This window comes from Chrysemys picta, chromosome 6, assembly GCF_011386835.1.
Source record: "Chrysemys picta bellii isolate R12L10 chromosome 6, ASM1138683v2, whole genome shotgun sequence".
Classification (NCBI taxonomy): Eukaryota; Metazoa; Chordata; order Testudines; family Emydidae; genus Chrysemys; species Chrysemys picta.
In genome coordinates this window covers 4,625,460-4,651,416 of record NC_088796.1, presented here as the reverse complement: position 1 = coordinate 4,651,416, position 25,957 = coordinate 4,625,460, and the positions used below count along the sequence as shown (strand labels likewise).

The following is a 25,957-nucleotide window of genomic DNA, read 5'->3' as shown; positions in this document are numbered from 1 at the left end:
GCAGGTTTATTGGCCTAAGGTTAGAGAATATTTGTTAGGTGTGTCTGGCTCTCTTGCTTCCTCTCTAAACTCCCTTGCAAAACTCCACTGTTTGCTAGCTCCTCTGGTCACTTAGCATCTGGCTTTTTAAACCCCAGTTCTCCCTGACTTAGTCCCACCCCCTTGTCAAGGGATCCTAAAGGGCTGCACTGAAACAATTGTGTCTTTGAGTGAATGGATTTCCCGAACTCTGCTGACACCAGCCCAGTTGTCACACATGGCCCCTCCCCCAATGCGCACATGATTATGCTGGCCACAGAGGGAGCTTTCATGAAGACCATTGCAGGATGCATGAGCAGGATACATGATGCCAGTGTGTTCCAAAGATCCATCCTTTTTGAATTTGGACAAGCTAGGAGTTTATTCCCACCCAATGATATAGCTATCAACAGGATATCTGTGCCCACTAATATTTTGGGAGACCCAGCCTCTCTTCTACTTCCCTGGCTCATGAGATCTTTGAGCGGAGGAGGCCTCTGAAGGAAAACCCTCCATGTATACCAAGGAGCTGTCTTGTTGTCTGGTGAGTGATGGACGGATAATGACTAGAGGAGACTAGAGGGAAGGGTGGGATAGACTGTTTTGCTCTGCTGAGAAACCTGGCAGATCAATTTGAAGTTCCTGCTGCATGAGAAGTTCTCCTGCACCATTACCCAGGAATGGACTAAAAGTCAGGTCAATATAAACAGGCTGCAGAGCTAGGATACTGCAGCATAGAACAACCCCAAACATATCTTTGCAACCTCTCTCCCACGTGTGGCAGCTGCACAGCAGACCTGTATTTCCAAGAGACGTAATACCGCCAGGAGCTGGTTGTTGGACTGGTTTCCTAGGCCAGTGTTGTTTTGTGAAGTTTTGGCTGCTTCTGAAAATCCTCTAATACTAATGGTGGTTGGAGAAGAAGCACACTGCTGTACATACACTCAGCAGCTATGCTTGTCCTGCCCCTCCCTCTGTTTGCTGCCACAGCTCATCTTATATTAATAATCCTGGCTCAGCACACACGCATCAGGGTACGCCACAATGAATCACTGCTAGCATTTTTTACCGCTTGGTATCCATCTTGGAGCGCACGTGTTTTCACACCCTGGCCCGGTGCCCCACTCTGGATGGACCCCAATCTGTTGTGATTGGAGCCAGGGGGGTACACTGCATCCTAGTGACTGATCACTGTTCCTCTCTCTGGGTCTCTCAGGCATACTTCCAGTTGCAGACTCAATGTCTGACATCTACCTTGGGCAGAGGGACCCAGCAGTCCGGCCACTTGGACCCTGGAACCAGTGCCTCCGTGCTCCCAAGCATCCAGTGACTTGGCCACCTTTCTCCAGAATGCACCTGGCTGTGGGAGCTCTGGTTTGCTAGTTAAACCCTTCAGGGACAACATGGGAGCAAAGCGATGCACACAGGCTTCTTTAAGCACAGACACTTTACTCTTAAATCAGAAGAGTTTCAGACCTATGGAAAACAATAAAGAGTCCTGAATGCAACCCCTCTGGTGCGATCATCTCGGGAGTCCTGAGGTTTGGTCAGCATCCGTAGGCCAGGCAGAATCTCTCTTGCTTTTGCTCTCCTCAGAAATTTGTGCTTACAAGTGGTGTTGGAATGGCCCCTTGCTCAGAGAAGCAGCCTCTTGAAATAAAGTCTCTCCTTTTTTGGACAGGTGGTCAGGCAGAGAAACTGCAGTTCTCCCCCCAAGTTCTTAGACCGGGGAGTTCTAACCCCTCCTCCCAGACAGGTTTCTGTGTAAAGTCCTTCCAAAGACAAAGGCCCTGCTGGTAGAAAACCCATTGTTCCAGTAGGGAAGAGTCATTCAGCATTGATGGCTCTTGAAGGCTCTCTCATTGTTAGCCTCTTTGAGACTTTCCACCCTCAAGCACCACCTCAAAGTGTCCCCTTGAATACTGCCTACAGATGTGGTCTCCTCATCTCAAAAAAGATATACTGGCATTAGAAAAGGTTCAGAGAAGGGCAACTAAAATGATTAGGGGTTTGGAACGGGTCCCATATGAGGAGAGATTAAAGAGGTTAGGACTTTTCAGCTTGGAAAAGAGACTAAGGGGGGATATGATAGAGGTCTATAAAATCATGAGTGATGTAGAGAAAATAAATAAGGAAAAGTTATTTACTTGTTCCCATAATACAAGAATTAGAGGCCAGCAAATGAAATGAATGGGCAGCAGGTTTAAAACAAATAAAAGGAAGTTCTTCTTCACACAGCGCACAGTCAACTTGTGGAACTCCTTGCCTGAGGAGGTTGTGAAGGCTAGGACTATAACAGCGTTTAAAAGAGAACTGGATAAATCCATGGAGGTTAAGTCCGTTAATGGCTATTAGCCAGGATGGGTAAGGAAGGGTGTCCCTACCCTTTGTTTGTCAGAGGGTGGAGATGGATGGCAGGAGAGAGATCACTTTATCTGTTAGGTTCACTCCCTCTGGAGCACCTGGCATTGGCCACTGTCGGTAGACATGATACTGGGCTAGATGGACCTTTGGTCTAACCCAGTGTGGCCATTCTTATGTTCTTACGTTCTGTAGATTGCCCTTGTCAAGATGAGACTAAGGCCTTGTCTACACTACAGACCTTACAGCGGCACAGTTCTCCTGTGTAGCTGCTCTATGCCAAAGGGAGAGAATCATAGAATCATAGAATCATAGAATATCAGAGTTGGAAGGGACCTCAAGAGGTCATCTAGTCCAACCCCCTGCTCAAAGCAGGACCAATTCCCAGCTAAATCATCCCAGCCAGGGCTTTGTCAAGCCGGGCCTTAAAAACCTACAAGGAAGGAGACTCCACCACCTCCCTAGGTAACTCATTCCAGTGTTTCACCACCCTCCTAGTGAAATAGTTTTTCCTGATATCCAACCTGGACCTCCCCCACTGCAACTTGAGACCATTGCTCCTTGTTCTGTCATCTGCCACCACTGAGAACAGCCGAGCTCCATCCTCTTTGGAACCCCCCTTCAGGTAGTTGAAGGCTGCTATCAAATCCCCCCTCATTCTTCTCTTCTGGAGACTAAACAATCCCAGTTCCCTCAGCCTCTCCTCATAAGTCACGTGCTCCAGACCCCTAATCTTTTTTGTTGCCCTCCGCTGGACTCTTTCCAATTTTTCCACATCCTTCTTGTAGTGTGGGGCCCAAAACTGGACACTGTATTCCAGATGAGGCCTCACCAATGTCGAATAAAGGGGAACGATCACGTTCCTCGATCTGCTGGCAATGCCCCTACTTATACAGCCCAAAATGCTGTTAGCCTTCTTGGCAACAAGAGCACACTGTTGACTCATATCCAGCTTCTCGTCCACTGTGACCCCTAGGTCCTTTTCTGCAGAACTGCTACCTAGCCATTCGGTCCCTAGTCTGTAGCAGTGCATGGGATTCTTCCGTCCTAAGTGCAGGACTCTGCACTTGTCCTTGTTGAACCTCATCAGGTTTTTTTCGGCCCAATCCTCTAATTTGTCTAGGTCCCTCTGTATCCGATCCCTACCCTCTAGTGTATCTACCACGCCTCCTAGTTTAGTGTCATCTACAAACTTGCTGAGAGTGCAGTCCACACCATCCTCCAGATCATTAATAAAGATATTAAACAAAACCGGCCCCAGGACCGACCCTTGGGGCACTCTGCTTGAAACCGGCTGCCAACTAGACATGGAGCCATTGATCACTACCCGTTGAGCCCGACGATCTAGCCAGCTTTCTATCCACCTTACAGTCCATTCATCCAGCCCATACTTCTTTAACTTGGCGGCAAGAATACTGTGGGAGACCGTATCAAAAGCTTTGCTAAAGTCAAGGATTAACACATCCACTGCTTTCCCCTCATCCACAGAGCCAGTTATCTCATCATAGAAGGCAATTAGGTTAGTCAGGCACGACTTCCCCTTCGTGAATCCATGCTGACTGTTCCTGATCACTTTCCTCTCCTCTAAATGTTTCATAATTGATTCCTTGAGGACCTGCTCCATGATTTTTCCAGGGACTGAGGTGAGAGCTCTCCTGCCGGCATAATTAAATCACCACCACCGAGTGGCAGTAGCTATGTTGTCTGTCCACACCGGCGCTTTTGTCGGTGAAACATATGTTGGTCACGGGTATGTTTTCTTCATACCCTTGACCGACAAAAGTGCTAGTGTAGACAAAGTCTAACTTTCAACACCACCTGGATGACTTAACTCAGGATGGAAGTTACTATATAAAGTGAAGTGACAATCACAAAATGGAGTTCACAGTGTGACACAAACATACCCATAATCTGTTCCAACATGGCTGGGAAAGGGTGTCGGGGGGAGGAAATTAGTGGTTCTGCCACCTTCAAGTCAGGCTACAGGAGCCACTGCATAAAAGGCCTGCACTACAGTAATAGAAGTTGGTCCTAAAAGGCAACAATGGCCCTAGTGTTGTCAGAGCCTCACTAATTATAACAATAATAGCAGGATGCTACTTGATCAGCTCAAGCAATGCTGGTTCCTCTGCCACATCCCCCTGGGTCTGTTTCTCCAGCTCCTCTCCAAAGGGGCCCTGGGAGTCCTGGGCGAAGTAGCTTCTGTTCCTCCTTCAGCTGAGATCACTATAGCCACGGCCAGTCCTGGCTTCAGCTCCTCTTCCAGGTCCTCAGTGCTCAGTCACCCACACACATCACCCAGCTCCAGGCTTGGGACACTGCTGGGCACCTGGTTCAACTCTTCATGGAAGGGGAACTTTCTAGGGGAGTTACCTGACGGGGAGTTCTTGTCCTTTGCATGGTAGCACAGGCTGTTCAGGGATCTCATCTCCCATCACTGAGGTGCAGTGCAGTGGATCCCTTCCTCAGTTAGCTTCACGGAAATAACATTATAAGACTTTGGATTTCGGATCCAGGACCCCAAATCATAGGTCCTGCTGGCCTCACACCAGAGGTCCCCAAGAACTTTGGTGTCAGCCTGAGGCCAGCGAGCGGCACGCTGGGAGGACGCTCTCTTGTATGCCATCTGAGCTGAACAAGAGCATTATACGAGGGTTTTAGATACAGAGAACCATGTGCTAAGGCAGGGTGCGGATGCCGGAATGGGCTATTTATAGTGCCTGGAGTAGCTTGGTAGTCACAACAAGGGCTCCAGGGGGAGTTTGGGGAAGGCTTTGGGGGACTATCCACAGTCAAATGGACCCTAACTGCATCCACACAGCACGCTGTAGCTTGAGCATCAGCAGCACTTGAGCTTCGACTTATATTTCCTGACACGCCAGCTAGCTCCAGTTTAAAGCAGCACCATGCTTGTGCTGTAGATTTGTGTGTGTGGACGAGAGTTGGGTTAGGGGCAACATGAGTTCTAGCTCATGTTAACTTTGACAACCCCACTAAGTGCATGTCCCGTGATTAGCACAATGGCACTATCATTGTGGGTGAGGCCTCCAGCTGCTACCTGTCATGGAGTCACCGGGGCGATGCTCTGGAACTGCTCCCTACGAAGCCAGTCAGGACTCTGGGGGAGCCTCCTCTCTCTGAGCAGACATCTCCAGGGCAAGAAGCTTACACCTTCCTGGGTCTGACCTTGGAGCTTTCAGCATCCCCTTCCCCCCATCCGCTTCCCACAGCGAGTCCGCCCGGGGGGGATCCTGGGGGAGCCAGAGGGTCCTGCACCCCAGTTCCGCAGTCAGACATGACTCTCAGCCAGCCAGTAAAACAGAAAGTTTATTAGAAGACAGGAACACAGTTCAAAACAGAGCTTGTCGGTACAGAGAACAGGATCCCTCAGTCAGGTCCATCTTGGGGCCAGGGGGGCCAGAGCCCCAACTGGCCCCCCTCCATTTCCCCAGCCAGCTCCAAACTGAAACTCTCCAGCCCCTCTTCTGGCCTTTGTCTCTTTCCCGGGCCAGGAGGTCACCTGATCTCTTTGTTCTCCAACACCTTCAGTTGGCACCTTTGCAGGGGAGGGGCCCAAGCCATCAGTTGCTAGGAGACAGGGTGTCAGCCATTCTCTATGCAGACAGCATCACACTGGCCCTGTGAGGCTTTGTAGCAATCACACACCCTTATCCCACCACCTAGAGACTTAAGAAAGGCATAGGGGAAACTGAGGCACCCACACAGTATTCAGAGAAAACATTAAGAGCATTTCCACTTCGTCACACTACCCCAAGCAATCAGCATCACGATTGGGTAAGATTTAATCACATGCGCCAGCTTCCTCCGGGCTCCGGGAGTGCTCAACCCCCCTGCCCTGCCCCAGGTTCTGCCCCTACTAGCCCTCAACCCCCCACCCCTGCCCCACCTCTTCCCACCCCCGCTCGGCACCAGGCTCTGCCCCCCCTCCACCCCTTTCCCCAAGCCCCTGCCCCCCTCCACCCCTTTCCCCAAGCCCCCACCCCTGTCCCACCTCTTCCTTTCCAGTTCTGATCCCTCTCCTGAGCGCACCCCATTCCCGCTCCTCCTCCTCACCACTAGAGCCTCCTGCATGCCATGGAACAGCTGATCCTGGCGGCTGGGAGGCGCTGGGAGGAAGGGGGAGGAGTTGATCAGCAGGGCGCAGGCAGGTGGGAGGCGCTGGGGGGGGAGGGGGGCAGCTGGCTGCCGGTGGGTGCTAAGTACCCACTCATTTTTTTTGTTTTGTGTTGGTTCAGTGCCAAGCACAATGGGGCCTGGTCCATGAGTGGGGCAGCTAGGCCCTACCGCGATCCAAAGAATACCGAAGAATGGTGCAGGTTCGGTGTTGTCTAAAGCAACAGAGTTCCTGCTAGGGGTTCGGGCTTGAACAGTTTTATATTGTGTATTTCAGTTCTAGTTCCAATGAAATATTCATTAGTATACTGTGCTTCTTCACATAATTTTCCTATTAATTAGTGTTTCATCTCTTTTTATTGTGTTATTAAGGCCCTAAATATTGGAAAGCACTGCAGTAAAAGATAATCAGCAGATTGGAAAACATGCCGGGGCTTGTGCATCACTCTGCGTACTGATCTTGTGTTAGAATCTGATTGCCTTGTTACTTCAAATATTTGAGCTGGGGATTAAAGGGCTGTGAGGCTGGTAGCGAAAGGTCCAGGCCTACTCACGTTCAAATCAATTGGAGCTTTGCCATGGACTTCAGGGAAGGACCCCATCTGTGGTCTGTCTGCCAAAGAAAGTGATCAGAGCCCCTACACACGAGTTATTCTCCAGGGCCTTGCCCTGTTTTACATGGACTGTAGGAAGCAATCCTACCCTCGGCCCCAGCAGATGGATTTAGATGGGACCTAATGGGTCCTTTGTCTTTCTGTGATTCTGTGCGTGGTGTTTTTTGCAGAATGGATGTTCTCGCTTGATTAATCCCTTTTGTGTTTGCTGCCTTTGTTCCCCAGGCCCATGTGTTTGATCTGAGCATTAATAAATACGAAGCGATCTGCAGCCAGCCTGTTGTGGCCAAGAAGAAAAACAAAATCACCCATGTCCAGTTTAACCCCATCTACCCCATTATCATTATCGGAGATGACCGAGGCCACGTCACCTGCCTGAAACTCTCCCCCAACCTGCGCAAGATGCCTAAGGTAAGCAAGTGGTTAATTCCTGTAAATGTAAAGCACCATGTCACAGTGCATAGGACACAGGAGACGTAGGGTCCAGTCCTAGATCTGACGCTGCCTTGCTGTGTGGCCATATGCAGGATGGTAAATCTCTGATAAACGGAGATTTCTCGTTGTGGAGTATGGCGTTTAGGTTAGGTTAGTTTACCCACTTATTTTTTTCCCACTACACCGCTGTCCTTATGCAGGTCACTTCCTCTCTCTGCACCTCAACTTCCCCATCTGTAAAATGGGGATAATGTTACTGAACCTCTCTTGCAGAACACTTTGAGATCTACAGATGGGAAATGCTATATATGTGCTAAGTACTAACGAATGACGGTTGGGGAGTCGAGTCCCTACTCTCTGTTACTGTAGGAGGAAGAGAGTTCAAATCCCTTTATGACAGTTGGAAGGATGCTTCATTTTACAAAGAAATAATCTCATGCGAGCAGGTGATTTCCTCGCTGTGCTCCAAACACAGGCCGCATACACGCGTAGCACGTCAAAAGCAACCCTCTTCCCGAGGTTTTGGTTTTATTCACAAAAACTCAAATTGAGACAAAATAAAATCCTGCCTAGGCACGGCTGCTCCCAGGGATCCTCCCAAAGGATTGCACAGCCCAAACCCTATGTCCTCTCTCTCTGCAGAGGCATTCCACCTCACTTATATCCAGATGAGGCAACAAATTACCTGCCTCCATGAGTCAGTAAAACCCACATAACCCTTTCTCAGCAGGATCAATACCAGCTAATAAAAAATAGAATAATAGAAAAATCATGGAGCAGGTCCTCAAGGAATCAATTATGAAACATTTAGAGGAGAGGAAAGTGATCAGGAATAGTCAGCATGGATTCACGAAGGGGAAGTCGTGCCTGACTAACCTAATTGCCTTCTATGATGAGATAACTGGCTCTGTGGATGAGGGGAAAGCAGTGGATGTGTTATTCCTTGACTTTAGCAAAGCTTTTGATACGGTCTCCCACAGTATTCTTGCCGCCAAGTTAAAGAAGTATGGGCTGGATGAATGGACTGTAAGGTGGATAGAAAGCTGGCTAGATCGTCGGGCTCAACGGGTAGTGATCAATGGCTCCATGTCTAATTGGCAGCCGATTTCAAGCGGAGTGCCCCAAGGGTCGGTCCTGGGGCCGGTTTTGTTTAATATCTTTATTAATGATCTGGAGGATGGTGTGGACTGCACTCTCAGCAAGTTTGCAGATGACACTAAACTAGGAGGCGTGGTAGATACACTAGAGGATAGGGATCGGATACAGAGGGACCTAGACAAATTAGAGGATTGGGCCGAAAAAAACCTGATGAGATTCAACAAGGACAAGTGCAGAGTCCTGCACTTAGGACGGAAGAATCCCATGCACTGCTACAGACTAGGGACCGAATGGCTAGGTAGCAGTTCTGCAGAAAAGGACCTAGGGGTCACAGTGGACGAGAAGCTGGATATGAGTCAACAGTGTGCTCTTGTTGCCAAGAAGGCTAACGGCATTTTGGGCTGTATAAGTAGGGGCATTGCCAGCAGATCGAGGAACGTGATCGTTCCCCTTTATTCGACATTGGTGAGGCCTCATCTGGAATACTGTGTCCAGTTTTGGGCCCCACACTACAAGAAGGATGTGGAAAAATTGGAAAGAGTCCAGCGGAGGGCAACAAAAATGATTAGGGGTCTGGAGCACATGACTTATGAGGAGAGGCTGAGGGAACTGGGATTGTTTAGTCTCCAGAAGAGAAGAATGAGGGGGGATTTGATAGCAGCCTTCAACTACCTGAAGGGGGGTTCCAAAGATGATGGAGCTCAGCTGTTCTCAGTGGTGGCAGACGACAGAACAAGGAGCAATGGTCTCAAGTTGCAGTGGGGGGGGGGTCCAGGTTGGATATCAGGAAAAACTATTTCACTAGGAGGGTGGTGAAACACTGGAATGCGTTACCTAGGGAGGTGGTGGAGTCTCCTTCCTTGTAGGTTTTTAAGGCCCGGCTTGACAAAGCCCTGGCTGGGATGATTTAGCTGGGAATTGGTCCTGCTTTGAGCAGGGGGTTGGACTAGATGACCTCTTGAGGTCCCTTCCAACTCTGATATTCTATGATTCTATGATTCTATGATAATAGTGCAGGGGACAGCAGACAAACACTGCCAACTCTTATTAAAATAAATCCCTAGGCTTCAGGTGTGTAATCCATCCAGTCAGGTCCTGGGCTGCCTTATACAGCAGCGTCCTTCTCTGTCAACCCCCTGCAATACTAGAACCCTATTGTTTCTCTTTTAAGGAAGGTTTTTTCCCATAGTCTCAGGTTTCGCAAAACAGACTCAAGAAAGCAATCTCGTTTAATGATGATGGTTTTACATTTATAAAGCACCTTTCTTCCATATGGGTCCCAAAGGCTTTACATATTTTACTAACGGATTGTACTAATGACAGTCTGTGGCACATCCTGATCTCACGAGCATAAATGCAGAGTCATTTGATTGACTTCACTGGACACTGGGGTAAATTAGATCAGAATCTCTTCCTATACTGACATGACATCAAGAAAAATAGCCGAGTAGCAGTCCTGCTGGTAGCAAACATTATCAGGTGTCTGCGTGTCTAATATATGTGATGCTACCACGGAGAGAGACAAGCCACAACCTCAGAACAGAACATCTGGTGTGAGCTGCAATTCATCTGGGCCCAGATCCTCAAAGGTAGTTAGACCCCTAACTCCCATTGCTTTCTCCAGGAGTTACTCATCTAAATATCTTTGAGACTCTGGGCCCTCGTTCACAGCAAGTTTTCTACCTGCGGCTCCTCCTTTGGTGATTTGTTAGTTCTTCATTTGTAAACCGTTGTTTCTATTGCTGACGGTGTCTCCAAGATTGTTGTAAAATTCCACCAGACCATCAGCAGTGTGGGCTAGTGGAAATACCTCAAGCAGAGGCTACGCGGCAAACAGCATGTGCGCGCACATGCACAAATTAATCGTTTAATTGCTTTGCATACCAGTGAAATGCAGCCAACTCTGGGGTTAAATGTGGCAGCCATTTAACAGCGCACAGCAACACTATGGCACAATTTGGAATGGAATCGCATGCCTGATTGTGCTAGCAACTAACAGCATCCTTGTGTGCAGGTATTAATATCTAAAATGGCCTTTTGAAATCCTCCTTCTTTCTTGCTTCTCTTGTTCCAAATCAGCTTTCGCAAAATCTGATTGTATGTCATTTGCAGAATCTGATTGTGCGGCATTTCGTGGCCAGTTACTGCTGACTGAGGAATGACAAGCACCATTTTTCAGGCAGTCTGAGATAGGACATAAGCAATGGACTCCTTTTTATAAGCTGTGATGTTATTAAGCTATCTGTCTGCCACTTTACTGGCCCTGTTATATTTGAAGGGACATTTAACACTGAATGAAACGTTTCTCCAAATATAAAGAGGAAAGAGGTTTATCAGGCATGAATTATAGGCAAGTACAATAGCTGATTTATTCACGTCCTCTGTCTAAAGCCAGTTCTTAATTTAAAAGGATGAAATTCCTAATAACTAATGACACTCAGTGGCTACTGTAGATTAGGGTTGCCAACATTCTAACTGCACAAATCCCAACACCCTCGTCTTGCCCCTTCTCTGAGGCCCTGCCCCTTCTCTGAGGCCCCACCCCCACTCACTCCATCCCCCCTCCCCACCCTCATTCCCTCGCTCATTTTCACTGGGCTGGGGCAGGGGTTTGGGGTGCAGGAGGAGGTGAGGGCTCTGGCTGGGGGGTGCGGGCTCTGGGTTAGTCCAGAAATGGAGGGTTCAGAATGTGGGAGGGGGCTCCAAGCTGGGGCAGGGGATTGGGGTGTGGGCTCTGGGGTGGGGCCTGGGATGTGGGGTTTGGTGTGCAGGAGGGGGCTCTAGGCTACGGGGTGAAACCGAGGGGTTCGGAGTGTGTGAGGGGCTCTGGACTGAGGCAGGAGGTTGGGATGTGGGAGGGGATATGGGCTCTGGGCTGGGGGTGCAGGCTCCAGGATGGGGCCACAAATGAGGAGTTCAGGGTGAGGGAGGAGGCTCAGGGCAGGGTCAGGGGGTCGGGGTGCGGGAGGGGGGTGCAGGGTGCCAGCTCCGGGGGGGAGTTTGGGTGCGGGAGGGGGCTCAGGGCTGGAGCAGGGTGTCGGGGTGCGGGGGGGTGCAGGGTGCCAGCTCCGGGAGGGAGTTTCGGTGCAGGAGGGGGCTCAGGACTAGGACGGGGGGTCAAGATGCAGGCTCTGGGAGGGAGTTTGGGTGCAGGAAGGGGCTCAGGGCTAGGGAAGGGGGTCAGGGTGTGTGTGGGGGTGCAGGGTGCGAGCTCTGGGAGGGAGTTTGGGTGCAGGAGGGGGCTCAGGGCTGGGGCAGGGTGTCGGGGTGCGGGCTCTGGGAGGGAGTTTGGGTGCAGGAGGGGGCTCAGGGCTGGGGAAGGGGGTCGGGGTGCGGGCTCCGGGAGGGAGTTTGGGTGCAGGAGGGGGCTCAGGGCTGGGGAAGGGGGTCGGGGTGCGGGCTCCGGGAGGGAGTTTGGGTGCGGGAAGGGACTCAGGGCTGGGGAAGGGGGTCGGGGTGCGGGCTCCGGGAGGGAGTTTGGGTGCAGGAAGGGGCTCAGGGCTAGGGAAGGGGGTCAGGGTGCGGGCTCCGGGAGGGAGTTTGGGTGCAGGGGGGGCTGAGGGCTGGGGCAGGGGGTCAGGCTGCGGGCTCCGGGAGGGAGTTTGGGTGCAGGGGGGGCTCAGGGCTGGGGCAGGGGGTCAGGGTGCGGGCTCCGGGAGGGAGTTTGGGTGCAGGAGGTGGCTCAGGGCTGGGGCAGGGGGTTGGGGTGTGTGTGGGGATGTAGGGTGCCAGCTCTGGGAGGGAGTTTGGGTGCAGGAAGGGGCTCAGGGCTAGGGAAGGGGGTCAGGGTGCGGGCTCCGGGAGGGAGTTTGGGTGCAGGAGGGGGCTCAGGGCTGGGGAAGGGGGTTGGGGTGCGGGCTCCGGGAGGGAGTTTGGGTGCGGGAAGGGACTCAGGGCTGGGGAAGGGGGTCGGGGTGCGGGCTCCGGGAGGGAGTTTGGGTGCAGGAAGGGGCTCAGGGCTAGGGAAGGGGGTCGGGGTGCGGGCTCCGGGAGGGAGTTTGGGTGCAGGGGGGGCTCAGGGCTGGGGCAGGGGGTCAGGGTGCGGGCTCCGGGAGGGAGTTTGGGTGCAGGAGGTGGCTCAGGGCTGGGGCAGAGGGTTGGGGTGTGTGTGGGGATGTAGGGTGCCAGCTCTGGGAGGGAGTTTGGGTGCAGGAGGGGGCTCAGGGCTGGGGCAGGGGGTCGGGGTGCGGGCTCTGGGAGGGAGTTTGGGTGCGGGAGGGGGCTCAGGGCTGTAAAATGGGCAAAAAAATTTCCTCTCACACAGGAGCCATAAGAAGTATCATTAATTAACAGTAGCACAGTGTTTGTAGATTTATAGATGAATGATCTGTTGGGTTAATTTTGATGGAATAAACAGGCCCAGAGAGTCAACGGTGTTAACGTGGCTCTGTACAACATGAAACAGTTAAACAGGGTTCAACAATTGGAATGCAGAGATCTCAACCTGCTTAGTCATAAAAACATGAGAACGGCCACATTGGGTCAGACCAGTGGTCCATCTAGCCCAGTGTCCTGTCTGTTGACAGTGATCGGTGCCAGATTCTTCAGAGAGAATGAACGGAACAGGACAATTGTCAAGTGATTCATTCCCTGTCATCCACTCTCAGCTTCTGGCAGTCAGGGCATGGGGTTGCATCCCTGCCCATCCTGGCTAATAGCCATCGATGGACCTGTCCTCCAGGAACTTCTCTAGTTCTTTTTTGAACCAAGTTATAGTTTTGACCTTCACAGCATCTCCAGGCAACGAGTTCCACAGGTTGACTGTGCGTTGGGTGAAGAAGTACTTCCTTTTCTTTGTTTTAAACCTGCTGCCTATTAATTTCATTGGGGCACCCCTAGTTCTTGTGTTATGTTGTGTCCCATGGGAAACACACCTGTAAAGATCTTTTTAATCTTTTCTTAAAAATACAGAAAAAGAAGGAAAAACAGCTGAAGCATTTGAAATATAAAATATTAAGTAAGGCTTTTATTTTAACAACATCTCTTATTCCCTTTTCCTTTAACTAGAGAGTTTTTATGAGAGTCTGTCTGACAGTCTCGTTGATTGTATTAAAGATGGTAATAGCTGTCCTATTTAGGGAAAAGGTTAGTTGAAAAGAGTCTGGAGCCCATGTTGTTGTTTTTTTGCTGCTTTTGTAGTCTGATCCCATTTCCTAGAGGACAAAACACATTCTTTGTTTACAAGACATGATCTTAACATGCTCCTGGAGTTATATCAATAGGTCTTTTTGTCCATTCAGTCCTTCTGTCTCCCATTTGTACTTTTTGCTATTAACATTCATGGTTACAGATTATTCTGACATTTTATGAACCTTTACACACATTTCAGCAATTGCGCTTACAACTGAGGTAGATCTCTGCTATCACAATAGGTCATTTAAGAGTACTAAGAACCATAAAATGAACCGAGGAATCCTGACCCTCAAATATCTGCTGTAGCCTCTAGTCCAGGGTTCGGCAACCTTTCAAAAGTGCTGTGCCGAGTCTTCATTTATTCACTCTAATTTAAGGTTTTGCGTGCCAGTAATACATTTTAACGCTTTTAGAAGGTCTCTTTCTATAAGTCTATAATAAATAACTAAACTATTGTTGTATGTAAAATAAATAAGGTTTTTAAAATGTTTAAGAAGCTTCATTTAAAATTAAATTAAAATTCAGAGTCCCCCGGACCGGTGGCCAGGACCCGGGCAGTGTGAGTGCCACTGAAAATCAGCCCACGTGCTGCCTTCGGCACGCGTGCCATAGGTTGCCTACCCCTGATCTAGTCCATCATCTTGCCAGTCCAGTGCCTTGCTCTGTGCCTGGTTTCTGGTCCTTCTGTTGAATTCAATCAGTTTATTCTCCTAATTCAGACACTCCCTGCACATGACTACCTCAAAACCCTACTGAACAAACTACTTTAAACTTATTTTGAAAAGGACATTACAAATAAGGCCAGCATCTCGTGTAGTAGCTGCATTCTGAAAGCATTCTGTAGTTTCTGCATTGGCATGTCTGCCTCACTGGCCTTCCATCTGTTCATCTAGAAATCAGAGCATGGGTTTTGATGTTGTTTCTTGGCTTCCTGTTCTGTTCTGTCAAAAACAACTGTCTTTGGCTCTCTTGTGTATATGCTGGTGTCCCTCTCCCTCTCGCTGGTCTTTGTGTGCACATGCAAGGTGGCAAAAGGGGGTTTGCTCTGATGTTTCTATTTAGAAGAGCAACAAAAATGATGAAAGGTCCAGAAAACATGACCTCTGAGGGAAGTCTGAAAAATTTGGATTTGTTTAGTCTGGAGAAGATAAGACTGAGAGGGGACATGATACCAGTTTTCAACTACATAAAAGGTTGTTACAGGGAGGAAGGAGAAAAATTGTTCTCCTTAACCTCCGAGGATAGATCAAGAAGCAATGGGATTAAATTGCAGCAAGTTGTGGTTTAGGGTTGGACATTAGGAAAAACTTCCTAACTGTCAGGGTGGTTAAGCACTGGAATCAATTGCCCAGGGAGGTTGTGGAATCTCCATTATTGTTGATTTTTAAGAGCAGGTTGGACAAACACCTGTCAGAGATGGTCTAGAGATAATACTTAGTCCTGCCATGAGTGCAGGGGACTGGACTAGATAACCTCTCGAGGTCCCTTCCAGTCCTGTGATTCTCTGATTCCGACACAGCTGGGACATGTGCTCCTGATAGATATGATTAGCAGCCTAACCATTTCTTTTTACAGATAACTCTCAATAGCCACAAGTAATTCCAAAATCTCTGTTTTTCTCTAAAAATAGGCTCATTGCTGTCTGTTCCCCAGGCAGGGCTTGTATGTTTTGGGAGATTTTTTTAGCTGTGTAGTATAGTTGGATTTACAGGATGGAGACAGCGGGGAGACACTGAGCAAAATTCAGCCCAGCTCCATTGAAGTCAATGGTGGTACATCAGTGCTGAATTTAATTCAGTTTGTCTAATAATTAAAACTAGAGCAGGGGACAGGGAGTCAGGACTCCTGGGTTCTTTTCCCAGCTCTGCAATTGACTCCCTGTGTGTCTTTGAGTCACTCAAGCTCATGTTGCCAGCTTCCCTATCTTTAAACTAACATACAGGAGCAGTGTGCAGCTTAATTCATCTTTGAAAAACACTTTGAGATCCTCCAGGGAGAAATATTATTTATTGCTCCATATTTTGCTCTCAGTAACATTAGTGCAGCTCCATTTATTAGCACTTTGCAGAACAAATAAGCAGTGGGGGGAAATTTTCAAAAGCTCCTAAATCCCATTTTCAAAAGTGACTTTCATGAGACTTGGGGTACAATTTGAAAAAATATCCAAGTGACTTAGGTGCCCAAGTCACATTGATTTTCAATTAAACCTAGGCTCCTAAATCACTTGGGTGTATTTGAACATTTTACCCAGGCTTCTATAACATGAAGCGTTTAATTTACCATCTTATGTAAATGAAGGATGCCATGGTATGGAAAGGCCTGCATGGCCCCTGGTATCCAGTGTGCAAGAAAAATCAATAAGCCAATTCACCCAGTGTCTGTAGTAAGAGGCCCTGGAATGTATTTCATGCGTGGAAAAGCCCTCTAGAACTGAATAGGGATGAAACCAAGAGAGTTTGATAGAAATATAGTGGAGTCCTATAGGAGATACTTTCAAAACTGATGGAATTTAATAAAAATTATATTCTTCATACAGGATTTTTGAGCTATATATAGCAGGATATAATTGTCTAGTCCATTCCGCAGGATGGCTAAATGATAACGTTTACCATTTTCTGTTAAAATCTGTAGGACTTGCCCATATGGCTTAGCTCTGTTCATCTTATCCATTTATTTTCTGTGTACTGCACCATAATTTGCTAAGGATTGTACTGTCTGCAGGGGCAGGAGGCCATTTTGCATTCAGTGCAGACTGTTCCAGGCGATGCGCATGCCGCATACTCTCCCGGGGAGACCACTCTGGCTTAACTAGATGATCATCTTTGATTATCTGAAAATCAAAAAAGAATCCTACCAAAAAAGGAAACTAAATCAAATTACAAACGATGAATATAAAAGCACAAGCATGTAGAGATAAAATAAGAAAGGCAAAGGCAAAAAATGAGATTAAATTAGCTAGAGAGACAAAGGGTACATAAGAACAGCCAAACTGCGTCAAACCAAAGGTCCATCTAGCCCAGTGTCCTGTCTTCCGACATTGGCCAATACCAGGTGCCCCAGAGGGAATGATCACAACAGGTAATCATCAAGTGATCCATCCCCTGTCGCCCATTTCCAGCTTCTGGCAAACAGAGGCTAAAGACACCATCCCTGACCATCCTGGCTAATAGCCATTGATGGACCTATCCTCCATGAATTTATCTAGTTCTTTTTTGAACCCTGTTATAGTCTTGGCCTTCACAACATCCTCTGGCAAGGAGTTCCACAGGTTGACTGTGCATTGTGTGAAAAAATACTTCCTTTTGTTTGTTTGTTTTTGTTGGGTAACAAGAAAACAGTCTACAAATACATTAGAAGCAAGAGGAAGACCAAGGACAGGGTAGGCCTATTACTCAATGAGAGGGGAAAGACAATAACAGAAAATGTGGAAATGGCGGAAGTGCAAAATGCCTTTTTTGTTTCAGTTTTCACCAAAAAGCTTGGTAGCGATTGGATGTCTAACATAGTGAACGCCAGGGAAAATGAGGTAAGATCTGAGGCTAAAAAGGGGAAAGAACAAGTTAAAATTACTTAGATAAAAGTTAGAGGTCTTCAAGTCTACGGGGCCTGATGAAATACAACCTAGAATACTCAAGGAGCTGACTGAGGAGATATCTGAGCTATTCGCGATTATCTTAGAAGACTCATGGAAGACAGGAGAGATTCCACAGGAATGGAAGAGGGCAAATGTAGTGCCCATCTATAAAAGGGGAATAAAGATAATGGGGGAATTACAGACCAGTTGGTTTAACTTCAGTACCCAGAAAGATAATGCAGCAAATAATCACACAATCAGTTGGCAAACATCTTGAAGATAAGGTGATAATTAACAGTCAACATGGGTTTGTGAAGAACAAATCATGTCAAATGAACCTAATAGCTTTCTTTGACAGAGTAACAAGCCTTGTGGATAGGGGGGAAGCGATATATGTGGTGTATCTTGACTTTAGTAAGGCTATTGATACTGTTTTGCATGACTATCTCATAAACAAACTAGGGAAATACAACCTAGATGGAGCTACGATAAGGTGGGTGCATAACTGGTTGGAAAACGGTTCCCAGACGGTAGTTATCAGTGGTTCACAGTCAAGCTGGAAGGTCATATTGAGTGGAGTCCTGCAGGGACTGGTCCTGTGTCTGGTTCTGTTCAATATCTTTATAAATGATTTAGATAATGGCATAGAGAGTACACTTATAAAGTTGGTAGATGATACCTAGCTTGGGGGTGGGGGGTTGCAAGGGCTTTGGAGGGTAGTATTAAAATTCAAAATGATCTGGACAAACTGGAGAAATGGTCTGAAATAAATAGGATGAAATTCAATAAGGACAAATGCAAAATACTCCACTTAGGAAGGAACTATCAATTGCACACATACAAACTGGGAAATGACTGCCTAGGGAGGAGTACTGCAGAAGGGGATCTAGGGGTCATAGTGGATCACAAGCTAAATATGAGTCAACAGTGTAACTCTGAGATGTATTAGCTGGAGTGTTGTAAACAAGACACAGACGTAATTCTTCCACTCTACTCCGTGCTGATTAGACCTCAGCTAGAGTATTGTAACAGAGGGGTAGCCGTGTTAGTTTGGATCTGTAAAAAGCAACAGAGAGTCCTGTGGCACCTTTAAGACTAACAGACATATTGGAGCATGAGCTTTCGTGGGTGAATACCCACTTCGTCAGACACATGTGTCTGATGAAGTGGGTATTCACCCACAAAAGCTTATGCTCCAATACATCTGTTAGTCTTAAAGCTAGAGTATTGTGTCCGGTTCTGGGTCCCACATTTCAGGAAAGATGTGGACAATTTGGAGAAAGTCCAGAGAAGAACAAGAAAAATGATGAAAGGGCTAGAAAACATGACCTATGAGGGAAGATTGAAAAAATTGGGTTTGTTTAGTGTGCAAAAGAGAAGACTGAGAGGGCTCAATAACAGTTTTCAAGTACATAAAAGGTTGTTAGAAGGAGGAGGGAGAAAAATTGTTGTGTCTAACCTCTGAGGATAGGACAAGAAGCAATGGGTTTAAACTGCAGCAAGGGAGGTTTAGGTTGGACATTAGGAAAAACTTCCTAACTGTCAGGGTGGTCAAGCACTGGAATAAATTGATTAGGGAGGTTGTGGAATCTCCATCACTGGAGATTTTTAAAAGCAGGTTGGTCAAACACCTGTCAGGAATGGTTTAGTCCTGTCTTGAGGGCAGGGGACTAGACTAGATGACCTGTCGAGGTCCCTTCAAGTCCTACACTTTTATGATTCTGCTATTGTTCTCTGCATTTATTTTCTTAACCTAAATTGTGGGTACGTCAGACTGTGAAAGGAGCTGTTTGCTCCTGGCCTTTGGAAAAGCATCACCAGCCAGTAGGCCACCCGTGCAGCCACAAAATGGGTAGTGCTGGCCAAGGAGCGAGCATGCTTACAGAGGCTGTGGGATGTACTGGAACCCCTGGGGTACCACCACTGGCCATTCCTCCGTTTAATTCCCCCTGGAGAGCAGTGAGCCATGCTGACAGGGACAAGTTTAATGTACATGTCTCTGCGCTATCAGGAATGATTTCGGTTTAGATTCACTCACATCACTTATATATTTGCATCTTCCTGGATGACCAAGTTTCATTATGTTGAGACCTTCCCACTTGAGCTCAGATTCATTCTTATAAGGCCTGATCTGGAGCCCATTGACATGATCAGGAGTCTTTCACTTCAGTGGGATTTGGATCAGGCCAATAGTTAGCAGATTTTTAGCACAACAGATCTTCTGGCTAAATGCTTTGCATCTTCTCCCATTGAAGACAAGGGCAACTTTGCCATTGACACCGGTGGAAGCAGGACTGTACCTAATATTAGCATGTATCAGAGGGGTAGCCGTGTTAGTCTGAATCTGTAAAAAGCAACAGAGGGTCCTGTGGCACCTTTGAGACTAACAGAAGTACTGGGAGCATAAGCTTTCGTGGGTAAGAACCTCACTTCTTCAGATGCAAGTGAAGAAGTGAGGTTCTTACCCACGAAAGCTTATGCTCCCAGTACTTCTGTTAGTCTCAAAGGTGCCACAGGACCCTCTGTTGCTTTTTAATATTAGCATAACAATGTTAAAGAGAATTGCTGTGGAAAATGAAAGTTCAACCTTTTCGAGGATCTTCCATTAGACTAGCTGCCCCAGTGCAAACTAGACAAATTGTTCTTCATTGTGTGAACCATGTGCTATATGTTATTTCTATTAGAATAGCTCCTAAAATGCGCTCGGTGCTGTACAAATACATGGGTGGGCACAGCCCCTTACAGATCATACAACCCAATGCCCCGATCCTGCAAAGAGCTCCGTGGAAGATCCCATTGAATCTTCATGGACTCAGGAGGCCACCGGCATGGAGCTCAGTGAAGTATCGAGGAAGAGTAAAGAGCTCTTTGTTGTCATGGGCTCTGGGGCTCTGAGCTACACTTGCATATTTACTGGTACTTCGAAAGGAGTCACTTCACCAGGAATATAGGGGTCTGAATCTGAACTAAACTCAGAGAGGTTGGTTTTGCTTGGGGGAAATGCTGAAGGGAATCTGGTTTCAATTGGGTGAACATTTCTGGCTTCTTTTCCTATCTAGTGGATGAAGAAATTAAAGAATTTTGTCACCATAAACACAAGAATGTAGGTGTTTAAAAAATACATAAAGCTCCTAAAATGGCCCTTTGTCTGACATTACAGACAAATTGGAGAAAATAAAAGGATCGGAAAGAAAATTTTAAAATGAAAGCAAGTGGAAAGTAAGAAAGGAAAGTCATAATCAGCGAAGCGTGTTTGCTGACCTCTAGAGAAATTGCATTCTCTGGGCCAGGCCTTGAGGGATGACAGAGGGGAAAGAGCAGCACTACTGCTAATATGTCTAGCGTTGAGGTCTCATGGAGGACACCCGTTCCCGGCGTTGGAGTTCTTTGTACTGTAACATTCAAAAAGTCATTCTTCCCTCCCAAGGAAGAGACAGAAACAAGCTAATCAACTGGCTAATGAATGCCTGTGTTAACAGCAACATTATTGGGCCAGGCTAGCCTGGCTGGCTGAGTGTGTTTGGTGTAGGAACAGGCGAGGGTGCCAAAGAGGCAAAACCATCCCCTCACAGGGGCGGCAAGTTATATGGGCCTGTGGTGCCCGGGATCCAGCAATATTCAGGGCTTGGGGGGCCCGGTTCCACCAATGTTCAGGGCCGGGTCTCTCCCCTGGCCCTGCCTGCCGCCCCCGCGCGCTTCCCCCGAGCATCCCTGCCTGCCCTGGGCAGCGGGCGGCTGCCCCCTGCAGTTCTGCCCTGCCGGCTCCCGTTATCAACTGTTGCCGCAGGGTCCTAGCGTCCCCCTTCCACCTGTGCCAGGGCAGGCTGACCCTGTCCCTGCCTTTCCACTTTGGACGGACGGACCCTTCCCTTTTCCGGCGGGACCCTCCACCAGCACAGGCCCTCCCACCCATAGTCACTGCTCCTGCCCCACGCTGGGCAGGGGCAGCCCCATCCCCCACCCACAGTGAGGGGCAGCAGCAGGGGAGAAGGCGCACATGTGATAGCAGCTTTCCCCCCCCCCCCCAACCCCCGCACCCACCGCAGGGGAGGTGAGGGGGCTTCCTGGACCTGAGAGGGGCTCTAGGAGCACGTGCAGTGACAGCGGTGTGAGTTGAATGTGCTGTTGCGGGGAGAGGGGGGCCCCTCCCCAGGAGCTCACTGCTGCTGGCAAGGGGAGGGCTGGGGGAAGAGGAGGGCTGTAGTGTGGACAGAGCCTTATACTTCGATTGTCAGCTGTTTGGAGCAGGGACCATCTCTTTGTTCTGTGTGTGTCCAGTACGTAGCACAATGGGGGCCTGGTCCATGATTGGCTCCTTGATGCTACGCTAAGAATTTGATATGTGTTTGCACATAGCGCAGTGATGTTCTGAGCCTGGAGCGAGGCCCTTAGAGGTACCACAACGCAGATAATACAGACCAATAGGAAAAAGTTGCACCTGCAGCTTGGGTAGTTGAGTACCTATGCTCATTTGCAGATTCAATTATCCGATTTGCAAATGTGGTCCCAAAGGTAACTGTTTTTCATGCCACTGACCTTAGATGCACATAAATTTTGCAGTGATGTAGGGTCATCTGAGTTGAACATATACCTGCCAGAGTTATGAACCAATAGATTGTTTCTATTTTTTTCCCCTTTCTTCAGTCACATGAGGTATTTGAGAAGTTGCTAAGGCTGCACAGAGGAGCAGCAAGAAAAACTGCTCTGTTTCTTGAGATACAATCCGTTATTGTCTGGGGCTGACTGCACGCACAAAAGTATGTTTCACTCAAGTTGTTTTTTTCTGGATTGCTCAAGAGTCCGGTATTTGCTAGTTTTACCCAGGACTCTTATTCGTCTCAAGGGTTCCATACAATAATTTCTCGCTAGCATGACCATGGCTGAGCTGAGTTTTATGTCTCCTCAGCACTGACTGATTGCTCGGTGACCCAAATGCACAGAACTCTATAGCAGCTGACTGGAAGAATTCCAGCCGTAGAGGCCAGTGGTACATCATGTTCCTTTCAAATGTCATGTATTCTTTCAATCATGCATTGTCTTTCTCAGAAGATGCTCAGGCCTGTAATAAGTGGTGACACAAATTGGTTTGGATCAAATATAAACTGACCTAAAACGTGAACTCAGCACTTTGAGGTTTGAAAATGTTTGGCTGACTTCCACGTCTATCCCCCAGTCCCTCCCCCAGGAGGTTTTTTATTTTTGTTGTCTCTCTTCTATTAGAGAAGAAGGATGGCCTAATGTTTAAGGGGCTAGACTGAGACTCAGGAGATCCAAGTTCCATTTCCTGCTCTGCTATAGACTTCATGTTTGACCTTGGGCAAGTCACTTAATCTCTCTATACCTCCATTCCCTGTCCATGAAATGGGGATAATAGCACAGCCCTACCTCACAGGGCTGTTGTGAGGATAAATACATTACAGGTTGTGAGGTGCTAAGATATAGTGGTAACGTGGGGACTTGTAAGTACCAAAGACAGAGAGATTTGGAGTTCCAGCTGGCCTGGAATGAAGAAATGCCAGAAATTTCCCAAGAGATCAGATTCCCAGTCCACTTTTCCAGATTCCAAGAGGTTTTGGTAGTCTGGATCGTCCTCTGGGCTTTTAGGTATTTATCTGAACTGAATCCCCATCCTGGTGAGGTTTGTATGTCGCAAGACAGAGCTGTAATTTACAAGTCACCGATGTCAACCACCGTGTTCCGGAAGCCAGCAATCTGCAGTTTAAGGACTAGGCTGTGCTGGAAGCTTCTGGCTTGGAGACCCACAGGAGGCCCTGCAGAGAAGGATGTACAAATGCTAGTTCCAACAATGCTGCTAGTGCCTTCTTTGAGGATGAAGAAAGTGCCCAGATCATGACTCCTATCTTCTCCTCCCAAAGCTGGCCATACTCGGTACAGATTGCTCATCTGTGAGGAGCCTGGACATCTTTATAAAAGCTGTCACAAGGCTGCTGAGTGATTCCACTTCGTTGTCATTCTCTCATGATTGTGCTTCCTATGCTTGGTGACACATACGCCTCTCTGTCGATAACCATTCTCCATGTGAAAGTAGCATACGGCCAATCTGGTATCCCTGGCTGGCTGTTAGGTTCTGGGTCCTGCTCCTGTGGTTTTCATTCTCTACTGATGCAGCGCGACTTCAGCTCCTGTCAGAAGGAGAGGAACGCCACCAGTCTCCGTTTTCTGCCTCTGCTAATTCTAGTGTGAATGAAGGCATTAGCGGCGTGGCATGCAGGTCCGGCTTGGGTACAACTCGTCAGTGTCTAAGGAACATCACACATCTTCGTCAACCTTTTTGGTAGGAAGAGTTGTTGAATCATAAGTAGACAGTGACTTTGGTTGGAAGGAGGATCAAGATGTGTTGAAGCAAAAGGTAAATATTGACCCTGGCAAAAATGACTCCCCTGCCTCTCCCGCAGTGCTCCCTACTCCTCCCCTCCCACCTGCTACTCTGGAAATGACCCCTCCCCTGCTGCCCCACCAGGCACTCACATGCAAACCCTCACAGTTAACTTCCCCCCTCCCTGCCCGAGCTCCCACTGAATCCTTCCCCCACCATGAATATTCTGAAAAAACATTGAAGGTGAAGGGCTAACAGTCCTAGAAGGTCTCTAGAGGAGACGTCAGATCGAATATTGCTGTGTGACAGATGCCAGCCGAGAGCTAATGTTTCATGCAGTAGAAAGGCAAAACCTCTAACAGCATGCCAAAAATAGATATAAAAGGCCGGATTCTTCTCTCATTTACACCAGTTTTGCCATAATCGGAGTGAAGTTACCCCTGATTTGCACCAACAGAAGTTAAAGGAGAAGCAGGCCTCTATGTTGGTGCAGTGGGCAATATCTATGCTCTTAGGGAGGTAGAAAACTTTTTGTTTTCTTTACTTTTTCTTCTGCCTTGGCCTCACATCACCTCAAACCTTATTTTTGTTGTCTAATGTCAGTTTGGTTGACTTTTTTTTTTTGGTCAGTCAGCAGAGAGACACAGCATCAGCTGTATTTGTGAGTTATTTTAAGCTGAAGTAGATTCCCAATGGTCTGGACAAAGTGGATTAGTATGTGAAATAGAAACACCGGTGGTTTGAGCAGGGAAAGGTTCCATTTCCCCTGGATTTTAAGAGAATTCAGTAGTTCTTATAAATTATTTCCAAAGCATGAGCCCAATCTTGTGACGTGCTGCTGTTTGGGAGACACTGAGTTCCTTTAATGCCCATTGGAGTCAATAGAGTTACGTTAGGGCTGAATTCGACTTGTTAATTTTGTCCTTGTTGCTGAATTAGAGATTTATGAAATAAAGCACCGTTTCACCTTAAAATGCAATCAGTACGTGCCAGGAGTTTAGGGAATTTGGGGAAGAGAGTTGGGGAGAAAAAGATTTCTGTGTTTGTTTATACGAACAAAAAATCAGTTACTGAACTCTGCTGTCGTGTATACTGCTCCAAATCCGTTGACCTTGGTGTGGTCTGGTTTTACAATGGTGTAACTGAGGGCAGAATGTGGCCATTGGAATGTGTTGATTAGAAGATATGGGTGAAACCTTGATCCCACTAGAGTAAGTGGCCAAACTCCCATTGACTTCAGTGGGGCCAGGATTTGGCCTTGTATCATCTGATTCATTTTCACTTCTTTCTCCTGGATTAACAGCTTGAGCTGGGAAAGCAATTGGCAAGTGTAACCAGCCCCGCAGCATCATGGGCATTTCGGCTGGTGCTATAAGAGGCGCTTTGTGCGGCGCCATCCAGGGCAGTTCCTTGTGGGTAGCCTGTGTACACACCTTTTGACCGATATTTGGCATCCATGACCCTTTTTAGGAGCTCTGGCTGAACTGATCCAGGGAAATACCCACAAACCACTTGTAGTTTTGCCTCTGGAATGGCCCTTCTCTGTTTGTTTGTCTGCAGACAGCAGAACTGTACATACAGCCTCTTTTCACAATCTGCCCCCTCCCCTCCACTAACCTCATCTGTGTCCTCAAAGCCTGTTCTTATACAAGCGAAATATGAGACAGTAAGAGGTCCTGCTGGATTTCTTCAAACTACATTTTTTTTTCAAATAGACCTGAGCCAGATCTCAGATCTATCTGGCTTACAAAAGCCAGTCTCTTTCCTTTCTGCAGACACTCAGTAGGAAGCTAGTCAGCAGTTGAGAAATGGGTACTGCTGGAGAATGACTGGCATTTTGAAAGAGAGGAATAGTACAGGATAGGCACTGTGTCTTCCCATCCTTTGATTTTCCTGTTTCTAATCACTGCCCTCTGTGGATTCATTCGTATCCACATGACTGAAACTCTTCCCAGAAAAATTTAAGAACCTTACAAATCTCCGCTCTTTGAGCAACGAACAGCAGGGGGGAAGAAAGCCAGCAAAATGTACATCAAACTAAAAGCTGTATGAGTGGTCTAACTTTAAAATCATTGTACCTGTGAATAAAGGCTGCAAGAACCTGGAATAGATGGGGGATGGACTGGGGATTTTAACTCATGAGGATTTCTGCATCATTCTTCTCCAGCAAAAAATATGGGGGGTTTCAGGACAGGGTGTTTGTACCCTGATACATGTGCATAGATACCCCGTTCTTGCACTAACCAGGATGGG

The 25,957-nt window shown here is 47.7% G+C and overlaps 1 protein-coding gene across 1 annotated transcript in view; it reads left to right on the top strand.

Annotated features, from left to right (window-relative positions):
- DNAI1 (dynein axonemal intermediate chain 1) overlaps positions 1-25,957 on the top strand; it is a 297,103-nt gene that overhangs the window by 205,303 nt on the left and 65,843 nt on the right. The window contains exon 19 of the mRNA XM_065598665.1: positions 7,353-7,538. Coding sequence (XP_065454737.1) covers positions 7,353-7,538 — 186 coding nt within the window. The remainder of the gene's footprint in view (positions 1-7,352; positions 7,539-25,957) is intronic.